The 27,792-nt window shown below is 51.4% G+C and overlaps 1 protein-coding gene across 1 annotated transcript; it reads right to left on the reverse strand.

Annotated features, from left to right (window-relative positions):
- Nucleotides 1-20,753: 20,753 nt before the first annotated feature.
- Nucleotides 20,754-25,455, reverse strand: LOC144098903 (headcase protein-like). Its single transcript, XM_077631843.1, has one exon. It carries the CDS (start codon nucleotides 24,795-24,797, stop codon nucleotides 23,517-23,519), a length of 1,281 nt encoding a protein of 426 aa, XP_077487969.1. The 5' UTR covers nucleotides 24,798-25,455; the 3' UTR covers nucleotides 20,754-23,516.
- Nucleotides 25,456-27,792: the final 2,337 nt, after the last annotated feature.

Here is a 27,792-nt window from a genome sequence, read left to right on the forward strand (position 1 = left end):
GCGGCGAGCAGTCAACAGTGCGGGCACTTCCTCCCTCTCCCAATCATCTCCTCTCCCAACTCTGCGCAGCTGCGAACCGTTTATCGTGCAGCTGTTCGAAGGACCGTTGCGACCATTCTAGCGCACGATGGATGCATTTCGAGCTGCGCTCTGTGCCGTGCCTCCGAAGCGCGGCGCGAACATGATCTCTCGCTGCTTCTATTGCCCTTGGACGAGCAAGAGCAAGAACGGAACACACGCACCACAAGACAGCATATGCAGGGTGTTTCAGGGAAGACTTCAAGTAATTTTCAAAAATAGGCTTTTTGAGATAAAAATATGTCTTTCACGGAGCCCTCCACTACTGCACCTCTTTCATCCGTTCTTCTTTCACTCCCTCCTTAATCCCTTCCCTGACGGCGCGGTTCAGGTGTCCAACGATATATGAGACAGATACTGCGCCATTTCCTTTCCCCAAAAACCAATTATTTCAATTATTCCTAGTATTACCGGTGTTGGCGGACACCGGAAAGCCGGTGAATTGTCTCAAGTAGTAAGGTGGTTAACTAATTTTTTGATAATTAATTTCCTAACTATCACAGATAGTTGCAACTAGGCGCCCGTGTGCTGTGCGATGTCAGTGCACGTTAAAGATCCCCAGGTGGTCGAAATTATTCCGGAGCCCTCCACTACAGCACCTCTTCCTTCATTTCTTCTTTCACTCCCACCTTTATTCCTTCCTTTACGGCACTGTTCAGGTGTCCAAAGATATATGAGACATACTGCGCCATTTCCTTTCCCCCAAAACCAATTATTATTATTATTATTATTATTATTATTATTATTATTATTATTACTATTGTTGTTGTTGTTATTGTAGCCGGTCGTTAGTAATCGCCATATCACTTTTTAAAATTTCGAAAACGCGATTATCGTCGGTACTGTGACTCGACAAAATTTGCCTACATCGTGCCGAAATACACGCGCTTTCGGAAAGCATGCAGGTAAAGCAGCCTTTCCAGTCCGCGTAACTAGTCAAAAGAGCTTTATTTTGTCGAGCCACAGGGCCAAAGCTTATCGCGCTTTCGAAATTCTTAAAAATTATATGGCTATTACTAACGACCGGCCCGGCTACAAATTTCTGATTGCAACTAGGCGCCTAACTCTTTTAGTTAAAAAGTTAATTAATGAAAATTAGTTAACCAGCTTACTACTCAAGACAGACGATTCACCGGTTTTCTCGTGTCCGCCAACACTGGTAATACTATGCCGCGAAAGCCATATTTTTACCTAAAAAAAAACTATTTTTGAGAATTACTTAAATTCTACCCTGAAACACCCTGTATATAGCTGTCGAGTGTTCACTGTCCCGTGTCCTTTTGTGCTGCGTTTCACGAACGAACCATATATCCCGAGAAAGTTTTGCCCTCAGCACACTTCGCTGGTCGCTTCGACGACGACTCTGTGACCCTCTTTTCATCCCCTTGGCTTTCCTGGAGCTGGGTACACTGCCCGAACACTTGAAAGGCGCAGGGCGCGGACGGAGCGCCCTTGTCGGCTGCGTAGTAGATCGAAAATGAAAGACGGTATACTTACTCATATCCAACACACGGTCGCTGTTGTTATAATGTGCAGAAACTGTGTGGTCTTCGCTGCCAGCTGAGCATGGCTCGATGACTTTGAGAATTCTCCTTCCGTCTGTGTGGTGCACTTAGAAAATTGAAAGTTGGTTTTTGGAGAAAGGAAATGGCGCAGTATCTGTCTCCCACATCTCGGCGGACACCTGAACCGCGCCGTAAGGGAAGGGATAAAGGAAGGACTGAGAGAAGAAAGGAAGAAAGAGGAGCCGTAGTGGAGGTAGCTCGACCGTTTTGGCAGGCTGGTTGGATAAGCATCCTGTATCGAACAGCGCGAACAGAGACAAGCACTAGCGATCGACGGGGAACCTGGCGAACACGGCGCTCGTCTGGTCTGTGTCAGTCTGTTTTCTCCTCTTTTGTGCTTCTCTTTGCCCGCCCTATTCAATACAGCTCACTAAGTTCATAACGGTGCTGTCACTCTTCGCCACTAGAGGGGTGCTGAACTAAACGTATTTCATTCGTTAGTCAGCAAAATCTATTACGGCAAAAGCCGTTGTATGGAGCCTGCCTTGGGCCTTCCTGTAACCGTGCTTCGTACAATCTGGGCAGGTGTAATCTGGACGTGCCACACAGGATGGTGCTCCGGTACCCTCCGGAGCTGGAAGGTTCCTCCTCCGGAGCATCCTCTAATCCTCTGGTGGGTGCACCTCCTGGCACCTGCTTGGTCCGAAGAATGTCCGGAAATTGCCCCAGTCCGCTCCGATTCTCTGCACGCACGCACGCACGCACGCACGCACGCACACACACACACACACACACACACACACACACACACACACACACACACACACACACACACACACACACACACACACACACACACACACACACACACACACACACACACACACACACACACACACACACACACACACACACACACACACACGCACGCACACACATGCTGTTTATATCGAATTGACGTTCTGTGGGGACAAACAGGGGCCTTTGTCCAAACGCGTATAATGTCCGTGATGATATTAGTGAATACTGTATGTCCGAACCGCTGTCTTAATTAGCCCTGCAGGGCGCTCGCGGCGCCCTTGAGTATCCGTTTCCGGCTGCCCAATGGGTCTCGTAAAGTCACATTTACGATGAAGTACTATAGTCAGTATGCCACGCATTCCCTCGACCATTTTTTTTTTTTGCTCTCGTCTGCGTTTTCCGGTGCTTAAGTTCTTCACCGAAAGGTGTTTGAGTTTCCTCTACACTCCTCATGGCCCATGTTTCGCTTCGAGACTTTAAACCCCCCATACCAATACCAGGTACATAATGCAGTTTTATACCGCATACATCAACATCGTAGCGGAGGCATTGGCGGGGCATACAGTTCATTTCCTTTATTGGGTCAATACACAAAATGTGATATCACACAGTCTGCTGGACCAAAAGCGCACTGCTAGTTTTGGCCCGCAGTCAACCGCACAAGCTGCTCCATTAAAGTGGCTCAGTGGAGGGAAGAAAAGCCCGTTCAGGAATAGCTGTGATTCACACGGAGGGACTGCTGGCCCGACAGCCATTGGGAGGGACCTCAGTCCTGCAGTATAAGCTGAACTCGTGTCATGACGATGATGATAATTGTGGTGGTGGCGATGATGATGATGAACATGACAATTTTGCGGGAAATATCTCGCCACCGAGAGTAGGTGTCATCATAAAACACGTAGCAGGTCAGGCGTAGCGCCCTCTGTCGGGAGGAGAGTCATAGCTGCTGCTGCTAGGCGCGCTCTTTTTCCTCAGGGTATCCTTTCTAGCCTTGTGGTGGGGCATTAATCCCCAAAGTTCAAAATCTCTCGAGGGCGAGGAGAAGCCTCATCACAACCCCTGAATGTGTTAGTTGCCGCCATATCCTGTGGCCTGAGAACTTTCGGCCAGCGGTGTACGTGTTTACGGCGGCGTTCAATCGCTTTTCTTCGCCAATACATTCGGCCGCCTTCTCACCTTTGCGTGCGGCCGCATAAAGCAGTCGCTGCCGGTGGCTTCTCTCCTCTGGCGTCAAACACGAGGAACGTTGCATAATTTGTAGACGCTTTCTGGGTTTTGGTGGTGGTGATATACTTTTATTGGCTCGGAAAGAGTATGTACAGGGAAGTGTGATTGGACGTGTGATTGGACGGACGTACCAGACAATGAAGAGATGAGGATAGATGTCAGTGGCCTTCCCCTTTGCTCTAGTTTGTTCTAATGCGGTAAGCGTCACCAGCTGTGCTTTTATTCGGTCACTACTGGCACCCTAAAAGTAGCGCCAGAGCGCACACACAATCAATAGCAAGTGGCGCAGTTGATGCTAGAAATGCAATTTACAAAAGATGCGCTTTTCCTTGTGTCGATGGCCCAGTCGTTTCGGGCCACCTATTCGCCTCGCGTCAGCGGCGGTTTGAATCCAGCTCAGGGAGCTTGGGAAGATTTTTCAATTTTTCCCCTTCGTGACCATGCCTTGGCACACAAATATTGGCGCCTTTTACGGGATTAGTTTCCGCATCTTAGACTTCGCAGGTTTCGGCGTAAACTTCGCCGCTATTTCGCGACGATGTTCGACTGAGAGTGCCGATAATGGGCGCACAAAGCATTTCATGCTTAAGCTGCCACTCACGCTCCGAGCAAGAGGCGGAGGAAGTTACGATAAAAGCAAAAGTCCCGAAACAGCCTCATACTTGTGGAAACCTGAATCACGCTACGAAGAGAGCGATTCAGAGAGTGCTTTGGGAAAGAGAGAGAGAGAGAGAAGCCAGGTACATATCACGCACAATTCATGCGTAGCGGCGTTCACCCATGGGTCCAACCAATTCGTGAGAAAGAATTAAAGAAAGGAAGCAAGGAAGAAAGAAAGAAACAAAGAAGGAAAGAAAGAAGGAAAGGAAAGGATAAAAGACAGAGGAGTAAGGAAGGAAGACGAAAGGAAGGAAGGAAGAAAGAAAGAAAGGAAGGAAGGGAGGAAGGAAGAGGGAAAGGAAGGAAGGAAGGGGGAAAGAAAGGGAGGAAGGAAGAGAGAAAGAAAGAGGGAAAGGAAGGAAGGAAGGAAGGGGGAAAGAAAGAAAGGGAGGAAGGAAGAGGGAAAGGAAGGAAGGAAGGGGGAAAGAAAGGGAGGAAGGAAGAGAGAAAGAAAGAAGGAAAGGAAGGAAGGAAGGAAGGAAGGGGGAAAGAAAGAAAGGGAGGAAGGAAGAGGGAAAGGAAGGAAGGAAGGAAGGAAGAAGGAAAAGTGAGAAAGCAAGAGAGGAAGAAAATTCTGAGGGCACTTAAATCTGCTTACGTGCAGGAATGCGAAACCATGGAACTTTCTGGAACGTGGGTTTTTTCCACGACGGCAGAGTACGCGTTGTATTTTTTATTGTTCTGTTACTTTATTTGCATTTTTATTTTTAATTTCCCATTTGTTGTAAATTTTTCTGTTTTACTTTCTATTTTATAATTTTTAATTTTTAAGTAACTAAGTAAAAGCAAGTAAGCAAAAGTAAGTAAGTAAATGTGTAGCGACCCGCGCGGCTCGCTGAACGCCCTGGGACCTTGGCTTCGGCCGGACGCTGCCGCCGCCGGCACAAAACCTCCACAAAAGAAAGCCCTGCGCTAACGCCGCTGAGCAGCCCTGATGGCTCTTCTCTCACTGGCACGAGGCAGCAGGCAACAGCACTGGGGCCGAAAATAGCCGCGCGTGTAAGCCCTCGCTGCTTCGCGGAAAACACTGCTGCAGGTGCGGGACGTATTGTAACGGCGTGCACGACAAGCGGGAGGGGGGGCTCTACTCCCGGTGACGTCACCGCAGTTTTCTCGTGCGCGACTCAGTCGGCAGTGATTGCTGCTGCCACGTTTCATTTGGCAGCTGCCTGTGAGAGCTCGCGTCACGCGCGCTGGCCTTCAGTGTGGCAGCATTAAAACAGCAAAAAAACGGTGCACTGTTACGTTGTCTGATGCATGCGTTTGGACACATTTCGTGCACTCAGCGTGCCCTACAGCGTTAGTCAGTCAGAATAACTTTCATTCGGTTTGGTTTATTGGGGTTTAACGTCCCAAAGCGACTCAGGCTATGAGGGACGCTAACTTTCATTAATAATAATTGGTTTTATTGGGGGAAAGGAAATGGCGCAGTATCTGTCTCATATATATTTGGACACCTGAACCGCGCCGTAAGGGAAGGGATAAAGGAGGGAGTTAAAGAAGAGGTGCCGTAGTGGAGGGCTCCGGAATAATTTCGACCACCTGGGGGATCTCTACCTTTCATTCGGAGTCAATTTAAGACTCCACAAGGTGGGCCGCCTGTTTGGATAGAGGCCGCTGTTTAGCTCCGCCGAGTTTAACCGAGCACTCCGGGATGTAGGTGGGGGATCCATTCTACGCACGAATTACAGCCTATATAGGAATAAAAAAGGAGGACACTTTCCTCTATCGCGCTTTTTATTAGGAGCAGGGAACACTGCCCGATTCCTCGGGTAGATTGCCACCCCTAAATATACGGAATACTGACGGTTGGCAATGGAACATTTTTCCTCTTCAAAACATGCGACATTCCAGCAGCTACGGATATTTTAATTGAGGTTTCTATCTCCTCTACTTGATCATCTCAAGATCTCCGGTGACGCGTTCAAAAGTCTCTTCCCATTGTTAACTGTATCAAGTTCTGTTTTTCAGTGGCAGTATGCATCCGTTGCCAAGAGTAAGCATTCCGTATATTTAGTGATTGAAATCTACTTTGGGACTAGAGCAGCATGCCCTGCCCCTAAAAGGGAGAGCGTTAGGCGGCAGCTTACTCCCTTTTTTACTCCTATATAAAGGATTATTTGAGTTCTTAGGGAAAACAAGCCGGGTTCAGGGAATGTTGCATATGTTCGGTGTCTGCGAGAACAAGCGGGGCAGTTTAGGTAGCTACGGAAGCCGACTATATAAAGTCTGCGTGGGGTAAGGAGTGCGTTGGTTTTGTATTCTGTAAAGAATTTGAAATTGTTGCGCGGTGACATCAGCTTTCTTTCTGTTTGTGTTCGTGTTATGTCTTTTTGCTCATTGACGAGTGTCCCTAATTCTCACGACTGCCCTTACAGCCTGCCTCCTTGTCCTCTAGCGCAGTAGACAAGAACGGCGAAATGACTTCCTTGCCGTCTGATAGAAGTAGAGGGTTTGCGCGTGTAACCCTGTAACAAGCTCCGGCCCATGACCTAGAGCCTGCAAGACCCGGAACGACCCAAGATACATAAGAGCATTACCTCAGTTCCCCAGTCAACGCCTTCGGGCCTTCTTTTTTTGGAAATAAATTTGTCCGTTCGTTCATTTGTAACAAGCTCCCACAACTTGCGAAACGACATCGAGGCGCTCTGTACTCTCAGTAAGCGCCGTCAATTCACTCCACATTTAAAGTTGGGAGACCCGAATCCACGCGAAAATCTAGCGAGAAATCACGTACACATCTGACATCTATGCGACGACTGTACGGAGTGTGTCCCTCCGTGCTAGCGGGCGAGAACAACTGCCGGGGCGAGAAGGGATCACGTTCGAGGAGAGCAATTCATTTCAGCCGTCAGCCGCCGCTCCATGCCCGGGGCACACGATGTTATCTTGGTCCGGCGCGCAGTGCGCGCGTGAGACCCGGCACGCCGGCGAGCTCAGGGAAACCAGCGCGGGGACAACCAGCGCCGCGCGTGCTGCAGAGAGGGGGCACACGTGGCGTCCGCCCTGGCACGGCCCCGTCGGTTGGCAGTGCAGGAGCCCGAGCTTGCGTCCTCTGCGGACGAACAAGAAAGAGAGCGCTGTCCTGTCTGCGCATGCGCCGAGGGATAATTGCCGCGTGCTCAACCGACACTACCCTCCGCGTCTGGGCAACACAAATGCCTCCCTTACAGCCTGTATTGAGCAGGGAAGGGAAGGGAAATGAGGCGCTCGTTATGACAATACATACCAAGGAAGCCAACAGCGACCGAAACCAAGAAGCACGAGGGAGTGGCTTTTTTTTTAAATTTTGCAGACGGGTGTTTTTCCCAACCTACACCTACTGAACAAGATGTTTCCAACACAGTACAGAGCCACATGCTCTTGGTGCGGGGCGGTGCCGACACTCTACCACATCACGTGGGAGTGTGAGCGAAACAGAACATTCCACCAACACGAACACCCGAGTGCGGAGCAATGGGAGAGCCGGCTCGTGAGCAGCGAGATCACAGTCCAAAGGACCCTGGTGCAGCACGCTTGTGAGGCAGCGCGGCTCAGCGGAGCCCTGCAATAGAGGCCCGACCTTGCGAGGACAGGACCCGGGACCGCCTGAGACGAGGACGACGCGGGTCCTGCAGCCGCGAATTCCTTAAAAGATCCAATAAAGTTTGCTTACCTTACCTTTAATTCGTGTAGTTGATCAATGGTAAATTAACAGTGTAACTACATTATCACTGAAAGATAATACCTGTATATTAGAAAGCAGGATATAAAACAACATGTCGCGAGTGGGACCCGAACTCACGACTTCCGTATCTCGCGTCTGGTGCTCTACCAACTGAGCTACAGCGGCGGCTGCTGTCCAATCTTCTGCATAAATGCCCCCGAAAGCAGAAGATTGGACAGCAGGCGCCGCTGTAGCTCAGTTGGTAGAGCACCAGACGCGAGATACGGAGGTAGTCGGTTCTGACCTCCCCGGTGGCATGTTGTTTTTTCTTCCGCTATCTAACATATTTCAGCGATAATATAGTCGTCGCACTACTAATTTACTGTCTACGAACACACACACACAAAAGACAAACATTCCCTCGTGCTTCTTGTCTTCCTTCGTACCTGGCCTGTATACGGTACGGTATGGTATACCACGGTACGGTGCGGTACGGTACGGTATGCTATGGTACGGTATGGTGTGTGTGGTGTGGGATGGCATGGTGTAGTACGGTGTGGTACGGTAAGATGTGGTATATAGTGAAGTGTGGTGTGGGATGATGTATAGTAGGTGTAGTATGGTACAGTGCGGTACGGTGCGGTATGCGAGGTTTAACTTCCTGGAGGTGCACATGGGGCTAGGGGTGCCATGGTGAAGGGCTCTAAGTTAATTTAAACCCCCTGGGGTTCTTTGGTGTCCTCACGTAGCATCTATACAACTTGAGGGCAGCCCATTTCGGACCAGTTCAATAGGATTCATGTTTTTTTTTTTGTCCTTGGCAGCGGAGATTCTCTCCCCACCGGATTGGAGAGTGCGGTTTAGTGCACGTTAGTAGAAGAACCTGAGGGCATTGGGAGCCTCAGAGGTTCTTAAGAGCACGTTATGAGCGCATTGTGTCTGCAGGGAAGAGGACAATACTTCTCTCCACTGAGAAGTCCGCAGTGCTGGACGACGATGAAAAACGAGCGAGGCTGGAAGTGCCAGACGCAGTCCTGGCGCTTTGACAGATGTTGTACGCTAGAACTGCATTACTCCTGCGACCTGCCTCCGCTGCAAGTATGTTTTTTTCACGTGACTTTTATAAAGGCCACAGGTATTTTAAAGCAATTTTCTTAGCTCTTAGCCTATTCTGAACATGTATGCCAACTTGGAAATAAACTGATCTTCATACTCAGAAGTTTGGAAACGGCCTGCAGGGGACAACTTATGCTTCGTCATTGCGGCAGAGATAAAAACGACCTCTCCATCTAACTAATCGCGGACCATGTGATCGGCATCATTCTGTGCTTCGGAACTTGTTTTCAGAGTTCAGCCTGAAGCAGAGACCTCTGTCCAAGCCTGGCGCCTGAAACTGGAAGTAATTCAAGTAGTTAACCTCATTACTACCCCCCCCCCCCCCACTCACACACACACACAACTAGTGCCTTTTAAAATTTTTTTATCCCAACCAAGTATGGCAGGCAGGACACGACCGTCGAGGAAGCAGGGATGCTGCCGTTCACCTTCGCAGTTCTATTTACCTGGGAGTCTGCCAAACGCTGTCCAATATTCTTGGCACCAGAAGTGGGTTGTTTTCGGCTGCAGCAACATATACAGACATCTCGATTCTCCATAACAAGGACGGCGCATGGTTGTGCCCGAGCACTCCGCCGCTCTTGACGGGCCTCACGGCAGCGAACGCATGTCCGCGCCTGTTTCCGAGCCGGTTCCGGAGCCCGAAACCGAGCCGGGAGTGCAACAGCCGCGTGACGCCCGTCGGGCAGGAAGTTTTCCTCGCGTCGGTCACGACCTCCGGGTTGGGCGGCTGAGAGAGCGAGAGGGGGAGAGAGAGAGAGAGAGCTGCCGCCGAGTCCGTGCTGCCAGGTCGCTGCCTGTTCGGGTTCCTCCTCCTCAGCGGCCGGTTTCCGGAGGAGGGCAGTGCGTCCTTGACCCAGTCCTCTTCCTAGCCCAGTCGGCAGAAACCGGCGGAGGAGAAAGCGAACGCCTGACGCGGACACGTCACGGATCAGCTCCAGTGCGATGAGTACACAGAGCCCTCAGAAAGGTTTTCTTTTTAATTACAGAAACGCATTTGAGGGTTTGCCTGCGCCTGCACTTGGCGGCAACGTTTGCGTCCGTACTGAGCAGTTTGCCTGGATAAGCTTAAAGGTACACTGAGCATCACTCCATGCAATTATTGCTGTCGGTATAAACTGTTCGGCTCTTTCGGGTTATGTTGACGTTTGTCCACCAGCAAAATGCGCATTTAACGTCCACAAAACTGAGTTTAAAAAATTTCCCGCCACTCGAATCAAACTCGTGACGTCCTCACCGGAAAGGATGGGTTGCCACCGTTTTGGAGTGAATGGCAATTAGGCATAGCCTCTGGGATCCGGGCAGGAAAACCGGTGTCGACGCACGCAACCAGCGAAACCGGCCGGTGGTGCTGACCCCTGTATTTCGTTTCTGGGACTAATGTAGGTCATAAAAGCGCCGTTTTCATCGAGAGAGGTCCGCTCGTGATCAGAGCGCGGTAACGCATCGAGACAGGTCAACTTCTATCTGCCCTCAGTGTCCCATTAAAGAGCACCCATGTCTTCGTAAGCGTACACTGCGCAGACTGCACATACAGTTCAACCTCGTTATAACGAAGTTGAACGGGCCTGGCGATTACTTCGTTATAGCCGTAGGTTCGTTATAGCCCTTGTCGACCGAGCTTCCAAGGGGAATTGTCATTCCTTCGCTATATCCATTCTTCCGTTATAGACCGTTTCGTTGTAACGAGGTTCGACTGCATATCCACGTATAGCGTAGCCAGCACACGTGCTCTCGTACTGGTAGGTGGACAGATCATCCATGTTATCCAGGTGGGAGGTTCGAAGAGTATAAAAATGAAGAAGAGATAGTAGACGCGGAAGCAGGAGATAGTTTCGATATAGTACATGGTGGAAGAGCGTTTTCCTTCAGCTGTTGTACGCAGCGTTTCGCGCGTGAACCCATGATTTTTTCCCCCATTTTCCTGCTATGGGCTCACTCGGAGCAACGGTAGTTCGCGTCGCGTGTATCGTGACGTGCGCGGTCCAACGGTGTATGCTTTATCAGTTCCTATTACATTGCACGAACTTGTGCAATACAAGCTAATCTTGCGTCTGCCGGCACGTCATCCACGCTTGCGATCGAAGATCAGGATGATCGGATTAGTATTATACGAATGCTTGGGAGTATATACCGTGTAGCCAACACTTATCCGAAGAGTAAAATCAGCACCCATAGCTCAAAGCGAGGATTTACAGCACCGATGTTAAAGCTATGTTCGTGAAGCGTACGAAGCCTGGTGAACGGATCATTTGAGATACGAACAGCTATCTGTTCCTTTAGATCCATCCGAATTCCACTCGATTGTTCCGGTTAAAATTTTTATTAGTGCCTTTAAAACGGTTCATGATGACGTCAAGCAACGTTTCATTTCCGCGAAATGAAGCACGGCGGGCAATCTTTGTCGCCAAGACAAGAGCCCGTTTCGGTAAGTTTGAGGAGGCCTGAATGGTCGTGTGTGTGTGTGTGTGTGTGTGTGTGTGTGTGTGTGTGTGTGTGTGTGTGTGTGTGTGTGTGTGTGTGTGTGTGTGTGTGTGTGTGTGTGTGTGTGCGTGCGTGCGTGCGTGCGTGTGTGTGTGTGTGTGTGTGTGTGTGTGCGTGCGCGCGCGCGCGCGCGCGCGCGCGTGTGTGTGTGTGTGTGTGTGTGTGTGTGTGTGTGTGTGTGTGTGTGTGTGTGTGTGTGTGTGTGTGTGTGTGTGTGTGTGTGTGTGTGTGTGTGTGTGTGTGTGTGTGTGTGTGTGTGTGTGTGTGTGTGTGTGTGTGTGTGTGTGTGTGTGTGTGTGTGTGTGTGTGTGTGTGTGTGTGTGTGTGTGTGTGTGTGTGTGTGTGTGTGTGTGTGTGATGGTGGTAATAGTGAATTTTTACGGCGCAAGGGCATCTGCGGCCAAAGAGCGCCCATGGCACAAGTTTCTTTTTCTTCTACTCAAGGTGGGGTCAAAGACCCATTCCCCAAGCATCATCACCCTGATTAAGCCGAGCTCTAGGCCAGGGGAAGCTTGTACCCATTGTATCACGGGTCAGTGGGTACCCGGCGGAACTGGGGATCGAACCCCGCACCTCCCGCATACGAGGCGGATGCTCAACGCCCAGGGCTACCGCTGCGGTCAAGGAACCCTGGGAACTACTTACCTTCGCAGCTGGCACGGCCGACGAAGCGACGCTCGAGCAACTGCTACAGGTTGTTGAAGCCGTATATACACACGATGTCAGAACATCTCATTGAAATACTAACTAGTCGATCCATCGACTGATTGATTGATGTATTAATTGATTGACTGACGAGTAACGGTCGAGTGCGGTGGGCGGAGTTACAGCCTGCAGACGAATCTGTGACCAGTGATGTTGGCTGAGATACGGTTAATAAGGGTTCAGAGTTTGAGGACAGAACGCAGAAGAAAATATTCTTGTACATGACCCACGGAGTTCTCATTCCCTCCCTACAAGCGCGTTCAGACTATAGTCAGATACAACTCAAGAACGAAGCGGCTTTTCCCTGACAAACAACCCCCTTCCAGCCAATGACGTCGGGCGATTCTGATGAGCCTGCTAGCGTAACAATGCAGCGAGTGGTAGATGAAAGGGGATAGTCCCCTCCCTCTATGGTTGTAAATAGACCCCTCTCTCCTTTGTCACATCGTTCCCTGCATTGTCAAGCCATTGACTGGAAGGCGGTCCTTTGACGGGGAAAGCCGCTTCGGTCTTGAGTTGTATCCGACTATAGCGAGTGCGCCTATTTGCTCAGAAGGGCAAACGGCTGACCCGCGGGCGACGTCCAGGAAAAGACACCCAGCCAGCCCGGTGCCTTAATGATAGCAAAACACAGGCAGCCTGTTCCCGAAGCGAGCTGACAGCGACGCAGCCATATCCTTCGGCAGCAAGCGCTGATTCGCGGCGCACTCTGTATACCCTTTCTCGTCGACCGCAAGCCGCGCAAAGCGAATTGGTTTTTTGGGGGAAATGAAATGGCGCAGTATCTGTCTCATATATCGTTGGACACCTGAACCGCGCCGTAAGGAAAGGGATAAAGGAGGGAGTGAAAGAAGAAAGGAAGACAGAGGTGCCGTAGTGGAGGGCTCCGGAATAATTTCGACCACCTGGGGATCTTTAACGTGCACTGACATCGCACAGCACACGGGCGCCTTAGCGTTTTTCCTCCATAAAAACGCAGCCGCCGCGGTCGGGTTCGAGCCCGGGAACTCCGGATCAGTAGTCGAGCGCCCTAACCACTGAGCCACCGCGGCGGGTCGCAAAGCGAAACGACCGGGCGAAGAATTCTCCAACGCGCTTCCGCCAACTTGTCACAGCGAAATAGCGCGACGCGACGGATTCCAGGGCTGCATGGTTGGCTCACGAGCACGAGGAAGCAGCACATTCGTGGAAGGCGTCACCACACGGTCGCGGGTTCTAGTCGACTTCAAATGAGTCGTGTCCAGCCCCGTCATTACCAAACACCTCGATTACCGCCACTAGCCTCGACGCTGTTTGGCCGTTCCCGGAGTTCCCGGGTTCGAACCCGACCGCGACGGTTCGTTTTTATGGAGGCAAAACGCTAAGGCGCCCGTGTGCTGTGCGATGTCAGTGCACGTTAAAAGATCCACAGGTGCTAGAAATTATTCCGAAGCCCTCCACTAAGGCACCTTTCTTCCTTTCTTCTTTCACTCCCTCCTTTACGGCGCGGTTCAGGTGTCCAACGATATATGAGAGATAATGCGCAATTTCCTTTCACCAAAAACCAATTATTATCATTATTATTATTATCATTCCTAGTGGGTAAATTGTTTTTTAGGGAAGGAAAAGTGCAGTAACTGCATCACTTCTGAGTGGACACCTCAACTGCGCCGCGAGGGAAGGGCGGCTGGAGGGATGAACGAGGGAGTGGAACAAGGACGAGGCGCCATACTAGAGGGTGATAATGGTAATAACTTTATCTGTACGAATATTTAGATGATGTAGCGCGAGTGGTGTCCCCCGTCTAAGGGTCCATTCATGGGGTGAGAGGGGGGGGGGGGAACCTGATGACCATGGTCCCTCTGGTCGTCGAGGTCCGAGCTGGACAGCACCACCCTTTCACTGCTCATGTGTCGGGTTTGGTATTTTCAGTATTGCCTCTTTTTTTTTTACGTGCCCAAACTGTGTGATATAAGCCTGGGTGTTTTCCACAGAACAGGCATGCGTGGATGCCCGGGAATAATTTCTCCTGAACGTGCACTGGGGAGGATATTACGGAGGAGGATACCCCCAGTCGCTACAAAAGTTGTCCGAATATATGCGAAAAATTGGTCAGTAGTGTGGAGTGGACTGCTTGGCGCAGTCTTCTAGCGATGTCAGTGCACATTAAAGAACGCTAGACAATCACAATTGAATCGTAGCCCTCCAATACAGGCCGCTCATCTCTCTGCCTCATTTCACTTCTTCAATCATTCCTTCCCCCACACAGCGCAATTCAGGTACCCACCGAAAGTGACACGTTATTGTACCTTTCCTCATAAAATGTTTGCACTTTTGCACACAGCCTCGGGGGGCTCAGCAGCCGCGTTTTGATGGAGGCAAAATGCAAAAATCGCCTGAAGGATATGACGCGATAACGTTAATGAGCTAATTCCCATATGTGCAGAATTGGTCCTTCTAAACTGTACAGCCATATGTCCCTGGTAGTCCTCATACCACTCCTTACGCATTGGCGCAGCGTTTAAGCTACACGCCACTGCCCTGCGATAGCAGGTGCTGCCACCGGTGGGGCTTGTGAGACCCTAATTGCCTTCCCGACCAACGTCTCGCAATCAACCATTCATTTAACTGCCCCCTGCCAAGGTGGGTAGGTTGTGAAGACCCTACAAGGTCACGTGACCTAGACTGCCCTGCTAGGTTGCTTCCCGGGGGTGCTTGCACACCCTATGTCACCCAATTTATCGTCCAAAACGCCGCAAACGCCGACATCGGATTTTCTGCGTGACTGGGCCTTTAACGCTATCGCGTCAAAAGGCGCCCGTGCTCTGTGCGATGTCAGTGCACGTTAAATACCGTAACCACAAGTGATCTAATTCAACCCGGCGACCTCCACTATGGCCCTCCTTTCTCCCTTCCCTCACATCGCTGTTGAGGTGCCCATCGAAAAGTGACAGTTACTGCATCTTCTATTTTTTCAACACCTATTTTTCTCATGTAGGGGCGCTGCAGTGACCGGTAATGTAGAGTTGATTCTACGGTAATGCAGGGCGCGTGGATGCTTTTATCGAATCAATATGCTTGAAAGAATGCATTGTCAGAGTCACACCCTGTTACACATATGTGGCTTCGCCTTTGCGTCGTTGCGTGGACCGGCAGAAGCATGCAGCCTATAAAACTAGCACATACACGGCCGATGACTTACAAGAGGTATAACAGCTGCACAGGCACTGGAGACAACGTGGCGCGGATGCTTTCGGCTTCCCCTTTTTCTCGTAGACGTGAACGTAGAGCACACTTCTTTTTGGCATCACGCCATCTTTCCCAGCTTTCCTCATTTTTCTTACACTCGCGCGGTAGCATGCTTCAAATCTAACCTTAAAGACCACAAAAAAAAATTGGAGTACGCTTAAGCGACAGCGTGTCGCAGCGTTGCCGAGGTGTACACGGAACGCCATCGCCCGTTCGGCGCGACGCGTGGCCCGTTGGACAATTAAGGGAAAGACGCCTGTCTCACATATCTCGGCGGACACCCGAACCGGGCCGTAAGGGAAGGAAAATGAAATGAACAATTGCTTTTAAAGAAATGACGCCTGTCTCACATATCGCGCCGTAAGGGAAGGAAAAATCGACCGATCAATCAATCAATCAATCAATCAATCAATCAACCAATCCTCAACGCTGTCGCGTTAAAATCCCTTCATTTACGGCGCGGTTCAGGTGTCCACCGAGATGCGCCATTTTTCGCTCACGGCCAAGGACGCCGACGACACCGGCTTTTCTGCGACATGAGCTCCTTAACGCTGTCGCGTTAAAGGGTATTGCGAAGGGTAGTACCCTCATTAGAGGGTATTATGCTGCGCGGATAGGAATGTTGTTGTTAGGTTTACAAAAGATGGCACACACCCACACTGGACAGGAATTGCGAGCCGAAACGGGTCTTCGTCGTCCTATCGTCTCTACCTGTCCATTCGGGGGTTTCAGCGCATAATGATATTTACGACCGATAGAAAAAAAAAACGGCAGCGCGCAAGAAAAAAATTTCCATAGACAGCAGCGTTGGAAAAGTGTGCAGTTATTTAAATCCTATCGTATACTTTCGAAAAAGTTCGAAGTTCGCTTGAATAAAACTCGCTAGGACACCGCTAGAATTAGAAAGGGACTTCGTGTTAACCAAGACAAGCAAGTGTGCACAAAAACTCACGCATAACACGCTAATGCTCTATTTTAATAATAATAATAATTGGTTTTTTGGGGAAAGGAAATGGCGCAGCATCTGTCTCATATATCGTTGTACACCTGAACCGCGCCGTAAGGGAAGGGATAAAGGAGGGAGTGAAAGAAGAAAGGAGAAGAGAAGTGCCGTAGTGGAGGGCTCCGGAATAATTTCTGGATCTTTAATTTCGGGACCTGGGGATCTTTAACGTGCACTGACATCGCACAGCACACGGGCGCCTTAGCGTTTTGCCTCCATACAAACGCAGCCGCCGCGGTCGGGTTAGAACCCGGGAACTCCGGATCAGCAGCCGAGCGCCCTAACCACTGAACCACCGCGGCGGGTGGAAAGAGTTAAGGTTGAGAGTTTCTGGAAGGATGAAAGGTCACCTAAAGCTGCGCACAAAAATTATTGACAGCGCATGCGCTAACCGGTATACGAGGAGAAGGAAAGGCGGTGGAGTTAAAAGTGCGTGTACAAGCACAGGTTACCAAAGAGTCACATTGTCTGCACATCCACTCTAGACGACCGTGCGCTTCGAAGCAAGGTTGCGAAAAACCTGTGATTTTAAATTCACCTGTATTTACGCATCCCTTACTTTGTATGCAATCCTTAATTGTTTCCGTCACAAGAAACATAACTGGGAGGAGACGCGAACCGTGAATGCATGCGCTAGCTATTGGAAAGCGTAGGGACGCAGCCAAAATAAGCTTCCGAAAGCAGCCACTGCATGTTTTCGCCACCCGCCGCGGTGGCTCAGTGGTTAGGGCGCTCGACTACTGATCCGGAGTTCCCGGGTTCGAACCCGACCGCGGCGGCCGCGTTTTTATGGAGGCAAAACGCTAAGGCGCCCGTGTGCTGTGCGATGTCAGTGCACGTTAAAAGATCCCCAGGTGGTCGAAATTATGCCGGAGCCCTCCACTACGGCACCTATTTCTCTCTTTCTTCTTTCACTCCCTCCTTCATCCCTTCCCTTACGGCGCGGTTCAGGTGTCCAACGATATACGAGACAGATACTGCGCCATTTCCTTTCCCCACTCAAAAAAAAACAATTATTATTGTTTTCGAAAGGTAGGACGCAGCTTTCAATAGCTTTATGGCGTATTACAGTCGCCAATCCGGAGCAAGATGCATCATACTCCGTTTCATACATCAGGTGCAACGCTGTGAAAGGTACGGAATAGTCCGGACGGGAAAACAAAGGGAGGCGTGTTACTCCGCGCTCGTTCTGTGCCGGAGTGGTCTATGGCACGATAAAGCGACAGCGTGTTGTCAGCAATAAGAATGCATTTAATCAAGATCATGACAAATGTGTCATGGGGTAAGCCTACAGGCAAAGCGTTTACTATGTTTCACTCACCACGAATAACGCACTACTTTTTTGGTCGCGGATGCAGGCAGCGCAAACAAGAGCGCTAGCTTTGACAGCGTTGCACATGACGTTTGAAACGGTGCAGTCAGATCTCAGGATCTGAATCCAAATCGCCCCCTGAAACACGCTCTTCGGTTTCACGCAGCAAGGAAACTTGCTCCGGATCACTGATTGTAATAAATCATTAGATTTGAAAAAGATAAGTGACGTAGTCTTCCGTCTCTACGCTTTCTTTTTTTTTGCACCTGCTGCGTCTCTGCCCAACTCGCCAACTGCGATGGCTCTGACCCTACTGCATCGCCTTTCTATTTCCAGCTGAGCCATCAACTACACAACTTCCGTTTCCGGACGTCCTGCCATCCCGGTAACTGCCAACATAGGTCCTCTTTGACTCCGACAGGCCATTCCTCTCTTGCACAGCACCGCACACAAATCACAACGTACTAGAGTCACCTGTCCTCCCATTCCTCGAGTGACGGAAGCCACATAAACCCTGCAGATGTTTACTGCTGATGCCCTGACACATCGTGCAGCTGCAGAGCACTGACAGACGATCTATTCCTATTTAACTTCCCACGAGGTTCCTTTGTCTTACTCGTCTTTTCTTTGGAATACACCATGACAGTGCAGTCCCGCAAACCGCGCGATTGCCGCTTGAAGCGCGGTTGCAGTACGTTAAAGTCAATTTCCAGTGATTATGCATAGACCTTGTTGGCATCCCCTTGGAGTCGGGGCGTTGACGAGTATATCACCTTACCTAATAAACTGAAGTGGTTGTGTTATTTATTTCGCGCTTTTATTTTTACTTTCAGCCCTATTTTCCTCGCTCTTTGCCATTGTAAGCTTATTTCTCTTATGTTCCAAGCTACATTGTTTGAGTTTCCGCAACGGTTTGTGCAATATTTTTCCATTCTGCTTTCACGCAGTATACTCCACTCATTTTCCACTGCTGTTGTGTTAATTTTGCTCTCACTATCCCTAAAACCCGGTGTTTCTTGAAGGCTGACCATGCAGGCTTTGGTTTGGTTTATTGGGGTTTCACGTCCCAAAGCGACTCAGGCTATGAGGGACGCCGTAGTGAAGGGCTCCGGAAATTTCGACCACCCGGGGTTCTTTAGCATGCACTGGCATCGCACAGTACACGGGTCTCGAGAATTTCGCCTTCATCGAAATTCGACCGCCGCGACCGGGATCGAACCCGCGTCTTTCGGGTCAGCAGCCAAGCGCCATAACCACCGAGCCACCGCGGTATGCCGCCTTTGATATCTAGATTGTATAGCTTTACAGCCTACCAGAACAACCTTGTTGGTTTCTACACTGCTCCTGCATGCTACTCAAATATCTTTCTGTCCACGCCTGCTTCTACATTGTCTCGTTCTACGCCTAGTTCTAAGCCCTGATCTAGTCTCAAAAAGAGCCGCCGCGGTGGCTGAGTGGTTACGGCGCTCGGCTGCCGGCCCTAAAGACGCGGGTTCGATCCCGGCCGCGGCGGTCGAATTTCGATGGAGGCGAAATTCTAGAGGCCCGTGTACTGTGCGATGTCAGTGCACGTTAAAGAACCCCAGGTGGTCGAAATTTCCGGAGCCCTTCACTACGGCGTCCCTCATAGCCTGAGTCGCTTTGGGACGTTAAACCATCATAAACCAAACCTAGTCTCAAAAAGGAGAGCACTTGCCTCTTGAATTATCATACAGCGCTTCCTTCCGGATCCCACTATTTCGGGCTTGCATCCACGCAGTATATAATTCTTTTTTTCCAATTTGTGGTCTCCATTGAGCGGTCTCGGTTTCGCGAACTTTCTTTTTTTGTTTTCAGTTCATGGTGGCTTTCTTTTCCCTGTTGTCGCCCGTGTAACCTGTCGTACGCTTTCTCGTCCCTTTCCTCCACCGCGTGTCTACGTTCTTACTGCACAGTACGTGTGCCCCGGCGACACCAAGCGGCCTCCAATCAAAGCTGGAGAGATCATTGCACTGGCGCCAGCAGCACGGAGCGCTGGTCGTCCGGAGGAGCCTACCTCCCCTTCCGGCGACCCGATGCGGCGGCGCAACCGTGCAGCGAGACGGCGAGCACGCCCTGACCGGCCGACCGCCCTCGACACAGTGGCCCTGAAAAGGAGGCCGACAGACGGCAGAGCAGACGCCAGCAGCAGAGCAGCGCGCCGCCGCGCGATATTGATTCGGTGGCCTTGGCAGTGAAAAAGGTTCCTCTCGCCCTTCGCCTCTTCCGCTCGCCTCAGGGAAGATTTTTCCCCGTCCTGGGGACTTTTGCGCCGACCTCTGTCGTGCACTGCTCGGCCGGCAGCAGAACCGTACCGATCGTTGACAGCTTCAGTGGAGCGTTTCGTGGACAAGCGTGGTCTGGTCTTCTTCGTCACTCACTTCGCAGTCGAGAGCGGCTCGGGCAAATATATGACGCCCGCAGAACTTGCCATGCCACGCAGATAACTACATAAACAGCCTACTCAGTTTATGCACCGCTTCGGATAACGTAGGCATGCATAAACATGTGGCTGTGTCCCTAACTGTGATCAGATTCAAACTACTTGTTTGCGAAACACTGCAGACGCGCACCTGACACGTCCGTCGTATACATGGACGCCAAACTTCCGTAAGTATGCATACGGGTCAGGCGGTGTAACGCTGTTCTTCGACGAAGTTCTTTTAATGAAGTCTCCGCGATGGCAACCCCTTAGTGACAACTAGAATGCCGGATGCGAGTGACAAAAATACCCCAATGTGCAGCCATTGCACATAGGCACGTCGCTCCCTTGCATGTTCTGAACATTCAGCAGAGTTCTGTGAAACTGTCCCAGGTATGCTTCGAATACAACTACCACACACATGCGACACAGTGGCCGACACCTCGTCCCCAAGAGGGTAGTCAGGCTGTTTTGGCCCCTCGAACATCAAGGCCAGCACGAAGAGCCACTGTTGCAACAACAGCGACGAATAGAAACAAAAACAACAGTTCCAAACACGAGGGTATGCTTTTATTGGGCAATTAATTTACGCTCTTATGACTGGCCCTCACAGGAAGGGCGTGAAAAATGTTGCTCTTTTGCCTTAGCTGCCGGAATGCCTCTTTTTTTTTCACTTGCCAAGGCGCAGATGCTAGCTCGCCAACAGCGAAACAAAAGCCGTACGAGCACGTGAGCGAGGCAGTATAAAGGCCGCTTTTAACATTTCAACGACATGCGCACATAGAAACATAAAACACGAATCGCACAGCGAGGCTAAATGTCCTCACGTGATTAAGTCGATTAAGTCCCTGTTTTCTCCCAACCCAGCGCACCGACAAATACCACGCTCTCGCGCCCGCAAGGCTCTATGAGAGTCCGCAACGGCAGCATTCCAACAGAGTGCCCTGTATACAGTGAGCGTGCGAAACATCAAAGACAAGTGAGAATAGCCGGTCATCCCGGCCAAGACGTCGGACGCAGGGAGTTCGACTTCAATGCGGACGAACTCCGCCGGCGCCTGCCGCCCGAGCCAAGAATGACGACTGGCGCCCTCTCTCCGTACGAAAAACCACTACACATTTTTTCGTTCCGCGCTTTCTCCTGGCACCAATACAAAAACAAAGCATCGCTCATTACTGACGTTTGGCATTTAGCAAGGAGTGCAAAAGGGTCGTTTTTTTTTTCTTCTTTACAGTGTACAAACAGGAATAGGAAACTTGACGGGTGTGGATGATGCACTGCGAAAAACACGAAGCAACAATGGTACTGACGGAAACCAACACTGAAAAGTGGAGGGGGGTGGGGGGGGGGGGGAAGTCAACTTCAACAATGGATAACAGGCGTACGCTGTACAACTCGAGCGCCGTGAAACTTAAACAGAGAAACAAAAGAAAGTGGCCCACGGTACACGCATTTTTTTTCTCTCTCTCACTCGAGGGGAAAACGTACGAAGAAACGCATAACCAGACAGCCAGTAGCTGACGTCTCGCCAGCATCTTACCGAGGCAGCGATTGACCAGAAGGAACAATGCAGCGCGCATCGGCCGTACATAATTAGGGGGCAAGGAGACATCCTGACAAAAATAGACACTCAAAAGTGAACGCGAGGAAAAGGCGACTGCCCAGAATGCTATTTTTCAATCGGCACACCATGCACGCACACACACACACTTGCACACCGGATATCACGAGCAGCGTGATAAAGCAGCACCACTGAACACCTATAGCTACAACAAGCAGTTTTTTTTTTTTTTCACTCTGCTCCCCAGTTCCCAACGTAACGGAAGCTTTTATTGCATAACCTGCTCCCGTGAAACGCAGTTTAACGAACAGTTTTACAAACTCGAAACGGCCAGCGCAGCCAGTCAAGACGACAAGGCTGGCCGGCACCGACACTCTAGCACGGCGAACACGCCTGGACAACATCGAGAGATTGCATCTTGCAGAGCGCGAACATCACACAATTGGCAGGGGTGACGGCCCGACCAGAGAGATCTCAGAAAGAAGTGTGCTCGCACTATCACGCCCGAGCGGTGATACTGCATGAATACAGCAGTGGGCGCCGCTTCTGAAGCCATAATTTTTCATTTTTTTACGTCACGGTATTGCGAATCAATCCTTTTATCGGAGAGCTAATGCCGGGGTCAACAACCTTCCAAGGATGGACGAGACATGAGCCGAGCAGTGCAGCACCCTTCTGACTAAGCAAGTCTCTAGAAATCGTTGAGCGCAATGGCTGATGAAATAATGGGACAATGTATGCATGACGGGAAACTTTCACAGAGACGCGGGGCTGGCGTAAAAAATAACCGCGTGGTCTATTTCACACAATCCAAATTTTGATAACTACACCGGGACATCGCTATCGCGGGCCAGCGAGCACACTCACTTGGCGGGCTTGCTCACAACGATCCCAAAGGTGGGTCACTGGTTAATTGTGCGTTTAATGGGTCGATGTGAGCAGCCGAGAATCATCACATGAGCATGAAGACAATGCTTGAAAAAAAAAAAAGGAGGGCGCTTATCCTTATCAAAAAAAGAAACCACTACACTATGTACAAAACACAAACTCGAAGCACCACGGCAACAAACGTAGACATAATCAGAGATGGCATGATGCTGTCAGGAGTGATGAATGATAGCTTTTGTACTTGTCCAAAAACCCACACAATTCAAAGCCGCTGGTTTCCTTTTCTGCGGCGACACACACCGAAAGAAAACGGAGGAAAAAAAACAGTTCCGCGCCCGGTTTGGCTAGACGGTTGGCTTACTCGCCCGGCGAGCAACTGAGTGCACAAGACCGCAGCATCGACGGCTCAGTAAAAAAATATCATTAAGGTTTGGGGCCCTCCCTTCAACACTCGCTACCAGAGCGATGACACGCACAACGAACAAAATATGAAAACTGTGGGAAGAAATGTGAACGAGTCAACGAAGTATAAACTATGAAAGCCACCGAGAAAACAGATTAACAAAAAAAAAGGGGGGGGGGGGGGACAAAACAAACACGGTGCGGCTGAACTAGATCCGCGCCGGCGGCGAGTGCGGTGGCTGCCGCGAGTTGAGGAGCGGCGCGAGTGACCTTGAAAAGCCATACCGGCTTTCCGGGACGCCCTTTCGCCGGCGACAAACGCAATAAACACGGCACTGGCGCGCGGCAAAGAGAAACGAAGGAAAACAAAGAAAACCGCACATCACGGCTCGGGATGAAAACGAGAACAAAAAACGTCTTTCTTTTCTTTACCTGGGCAGACGCCCACAGCACGGGAGGTTCATACCCTGGCGTAAGTGTTCAGCGGCTTGACAAAATGGTAGTCTCTGGTGCCGCAGTGGGCGCAGCAGATGCTGTGGCTGTAGTCGCTGAAGTACGGCAGCGATCGGTCGGCCGTGATGACCGGCTCGCGGCAGTTGGTGCAGCGCAGACGCTCTTCGCAGCACGGCGTGGCGGCGAAGATGTCGTACGCGTACATGGTGCCCAGGATGAGGTGTCGACCGTTCCAGCGCTGGCCGCAGCCGCGGCATGCGAGCCGCGCCTGCCAGCCCTCGAGGCACGTCATGCACACGGCGTTCAGATACTGGGGCCGCTCGTCGACGCGCACCTGCACCGCACCCGGGTTGTGCTGCCTCGGCGACAGGAACATCGTGCCGTCCACGAGCGGAAAGCGGTCGAAAACGTTCATCATCGCCTGGCAGACGATGCACGGGATGCGTGACATCTTGCTGGCGCTCAGCGTGGTCAGGATGAAACAGCGGATGTCGTCGCTGCCGCCTTCGTCTTCCATTTTGATGTTGTACGCGTTGATCTTGTGCCGTGGCAGCGTGTTGAACGACGAGTAGTCCTGCCGGCGCGAAAACAGACCGCCGGAGCCGTGCCGCTCACGGTCCGGAAAAAACGCGGCCGCGCCGCGCTTGGCGTGCGTCGGCGACGGCGGGAACTCGGACGACGAGCTCGGCGGACTGCCTCCGGAGCCCGTGCTCGACATGCTCGAGCTCCGTAGCCGCGTGACGGGCAAGCCACCGCTCTGCGGCGGCTTGGTGGCAGTGCCGTTGAGCGCCAGCGAGGGCTTGTCGTTACCCTTCTTGCGACGCTGTTTCTTTTTCTTGTCGTCGCGCGCGGCCGGCGGGACCCAATCGAGGTCTTTGCGCAAATGTCCCTTGCCGCAACGGCAACCGCACGCCTTGTAAGCCAAGTCGTAGCCTTTCTTGGTCCAGAGGTTCTGCAGGCGCTGTTTCTCGCTCCACGAACGCGCGCGTCCCGTCGAGCGCAGGAACGAGAGCACCGAGCTCTCCCACTCCTCGAAGCACGCCTTGTGCATAAACTGGCTCTGCGAGCACTGCTCGTTGTTGCATATCACCTTGACGGTGTTGTTCAGGTCGTCCATGTGAATCGGCTCGTTGAGGTGACAGCCCGTTGGCACACAGCAGGCAGACACCAAGTTCTCCATGACTGCCGGGAAGCGGGCGGGGTGATACTGCGGTGCGTGCTCGTCCGCCGGCCGGACTCGATTCTCGCGGTGCTGCGGCATCCTCGGCGCCTTCCTCCCTCCGCACATCCACGAGGCCGTTGCGGGCAGCGCTCACATCCAACCTGCCTCGGCGGCTGCTGCTCGCTGACTAGACGCAGACACTCCGGCAACACCGACCAAGTGGCCAAGACGCTCCTCGCGAGTCGCCTTGCGAACGAACGCCACTGCCGTCGCGGGGAAACTTTCCCAGCGGCGTGGCCGGCGTGCAGGGGCGGGGCCCTGAGTGGCAGCGCATCCCAGCCGCCCATTGGTGCAATCGTGCGACGCGCGATTTTCGCCCTCTCCCATTGGAGCCGGCCCGCCGCCGCCGCCGCGATGGAGGGCGCCGAGCGCCGAGAAGCCGCCGAAGGCGAACGCCGCGGCCGTGTTGTTACCCAGCGTAGGGTTGTTTGCAGCACCGGTGGTGCTCTCTGTGAAGGCTTTCCCGGCTTTCTCTCTGGCTCCCAGACGTGCCATGCTGGGTCACTGTGGCGGATGTCATTGGACATCCGGCGAGACTGTTTTTCCCTTTGCTCAGTCCCCATCGACGCGTCTTTTTCCCTTCCTCGCGCTGGAACGACTGGTATTGCGTCACATTAGTCGCTAGCGGGGCAGGCGATGGCCTAGTCAACAAAAAAGTTTTTCGCACGGAGACCGCTAGATCATGCAATGGAGAGAACGTCCCTCGAGCAGGACGCGCATGTGTGAGATTGCGCGTCTGCGCACCGTGCGTCGCCAGCGAATGTAGACAGTTTCTCCAGCGCACGCGCGAGACGTCAGCCCGAGAGTGCCCCTCTTCGCGTATGTAAACTCGGGGCACGTTAGGTGCGAGGGGTGGGTCCCCGACGGCGTGGTCGGAGTGTAGTACGCGGGGAGCGGCTCTCGCGAAACGATATTATCGCTCTGCGGCGACCTTGAACAAGCCGGGCCGCTGTAAACATTGTGAGGCGCGTCCATTGCCGCTTCGAGGGATGGCTGTGCGATGTGCTGGGAGCCGGCGGTTGCGAGATAAACAGTTCCTGCCGCTTGCGCAACTCTGCGCTATCTGTCCGAGCTTCCGTGCACGGAAAAACAAGACCATGCCGACTGGAGAGCATGTTTTTGGAAAGTGGAGCGTGTTTGTGTATCTGGTTAACTCCGAAAATAACGCTCGGCGTTGCTCGAGCCGGCACAGATTCGAGCTCGCCGACCGCGTGTTGAATAAACCGACTTCGGAGAGGCGTCCCTGACCGTGAAAAACAGCGGCGATCGATGCAGCAGCGTTTTTGTAGGTTAGTTAACCATGCCGTACCGCTTTAGGAGCGGCGTGCGCGAATGCACGGCGGAAAGCAGGCGGTGCTCTGACGCTGCACGTGGCGCCCCATTTCGCCACATGCGCATCTCAAGAGCACAATTATGCAGTGTCTTGTGGTGTTATGTGTCACGCATGCGCGCCAACTATCATCAGGCTACCCGAGGTCATTGACATGCGCAGTGTTGGTAGCGAATAAACTGCAACTGAGTCTCGGTTTAACTGGGGTACCCACCTTTTGCAGCGCTGCCATTCGGCGGCATTACTGCATTGCATGATGTCTATAGGGAACCTTTATTTACACTTACACGTTGTTTATACGTTCTTGAAGGCCTTGACCATGCACCAAGCTCAATTATGTAGACGTGTGGAAAGACGGGAAAGACCAAGTACGACACGGAACATATATCAACGCTGGGCGCGCAAGCGTGACTCACACCTCAGCGTAAACAATCATCGGTGGAGAACACTGCGCAGCGTGCTTCCACCGTTACTTATTCACATCAAAAAATGACTTTGTAGCATGTAACGATGAATACACAAGTCCAGCATCTGTTTTGCTGAAGTCTCAACAGTAGTAACTCGAGCCCTCACCACGTCTGCCCCATCAGCGCTCGCATCGCTCGCTTAGCGAAGTCGTCCCGCCATCGCGAAGTCGTCCCGCCATCTAGGAGAGCGCCGAAACACTAAGCACAAAACGGCGCCAATTTTGATTTTTCATTCTCCAGACAACCGTCAATATGACGGTAAGACTAATTAGACGAATTGCAAGCAAAAGGAAGGGAGTGAAGGAGACAGAACTTTGCAAAATAGTACAAGCATTTGTAATAAGCAGGCTTTTCTACGCACTCCCATACTTAAAATTAGACAGTAGTGAAAAAGCCAAAGTAGAGTCTATGATTAGAAAAGCATACAAGGTAGCATTAGGGCTACCGAACTGTACCTACACCGAAAGGTTTCTGGGCTTGGGAGTACACAACACCTTAGACGAGCTTACAGAGGCACACTTAACAATGCAGAGAGGCCGGCTTTCCCGCACCAAAGCAGGAAGAACCATACTTGATCGTTTAGGACTATAGGCATACCGTTGCCACCCCAAGATACCAAAACACAGATACCTAAACGCATCGCTAAGGTAATAAGAGTTAAGCCACTAGCTAAGAATATGCATCCTGCTCACCACGAGGGGAGAAGAAGGGCTAGGGCAAAAGCTCTACACAACATATACAACCAAGATGAACATGCAGTATATGTAGATGCCGCAGAATATCCCCAGAAACAAGCGTTCGCACTAACGGCGGTGGATACGCAAGGTAGACTGATAGTCTCCGGCACTACCATAACGAAATCCTCGGAAACGGCAGAAGAGGCGACAATCACCCTTGCTATCATTAACACAGAAGCTACTACCATACTCAGCGACTCTAAATTTGCCATACGCAATTATGCGAGGGGCAGAATTTCTCAGGCAGCAATGAGCATATTGGGTCAAACCAAAGACTTAGACAGAATTATTCAATTGATATGGGTCCCGGCTCACTCGGGGAACCCTGGTAACGGAGCGGCACACATAACAGCTCGAGGATTCGTCAGCCGAGCAGGGGACGCTGTCGTTGCTGAGAGTTTTTCGAAGGACGGCCTATCATCTTTTCACGATATTACTAATCATTTTAAACTTGAAAGGAGGATATTCCCTCCTCCAGACAAAGCCTTTAATAAGGAGCAGGAGACCACTTGGAGGCGACTCCAGAC

This window comes from Amblyomma americanum, chromosome 7 (genome assembly GCF_052857255.1).
Source record: "Amblyomma americanum isolate KBUSLIRL-KWMA chromosome 7, ASM5285725v1, whole genome shotgun sequence".
Lineage (NCBI taxonomy): Eukaryota > Metazoa > Arthropoda > Arachnida > Ixodida > Ixodidae > Amblyomma > Amblyomma americanum.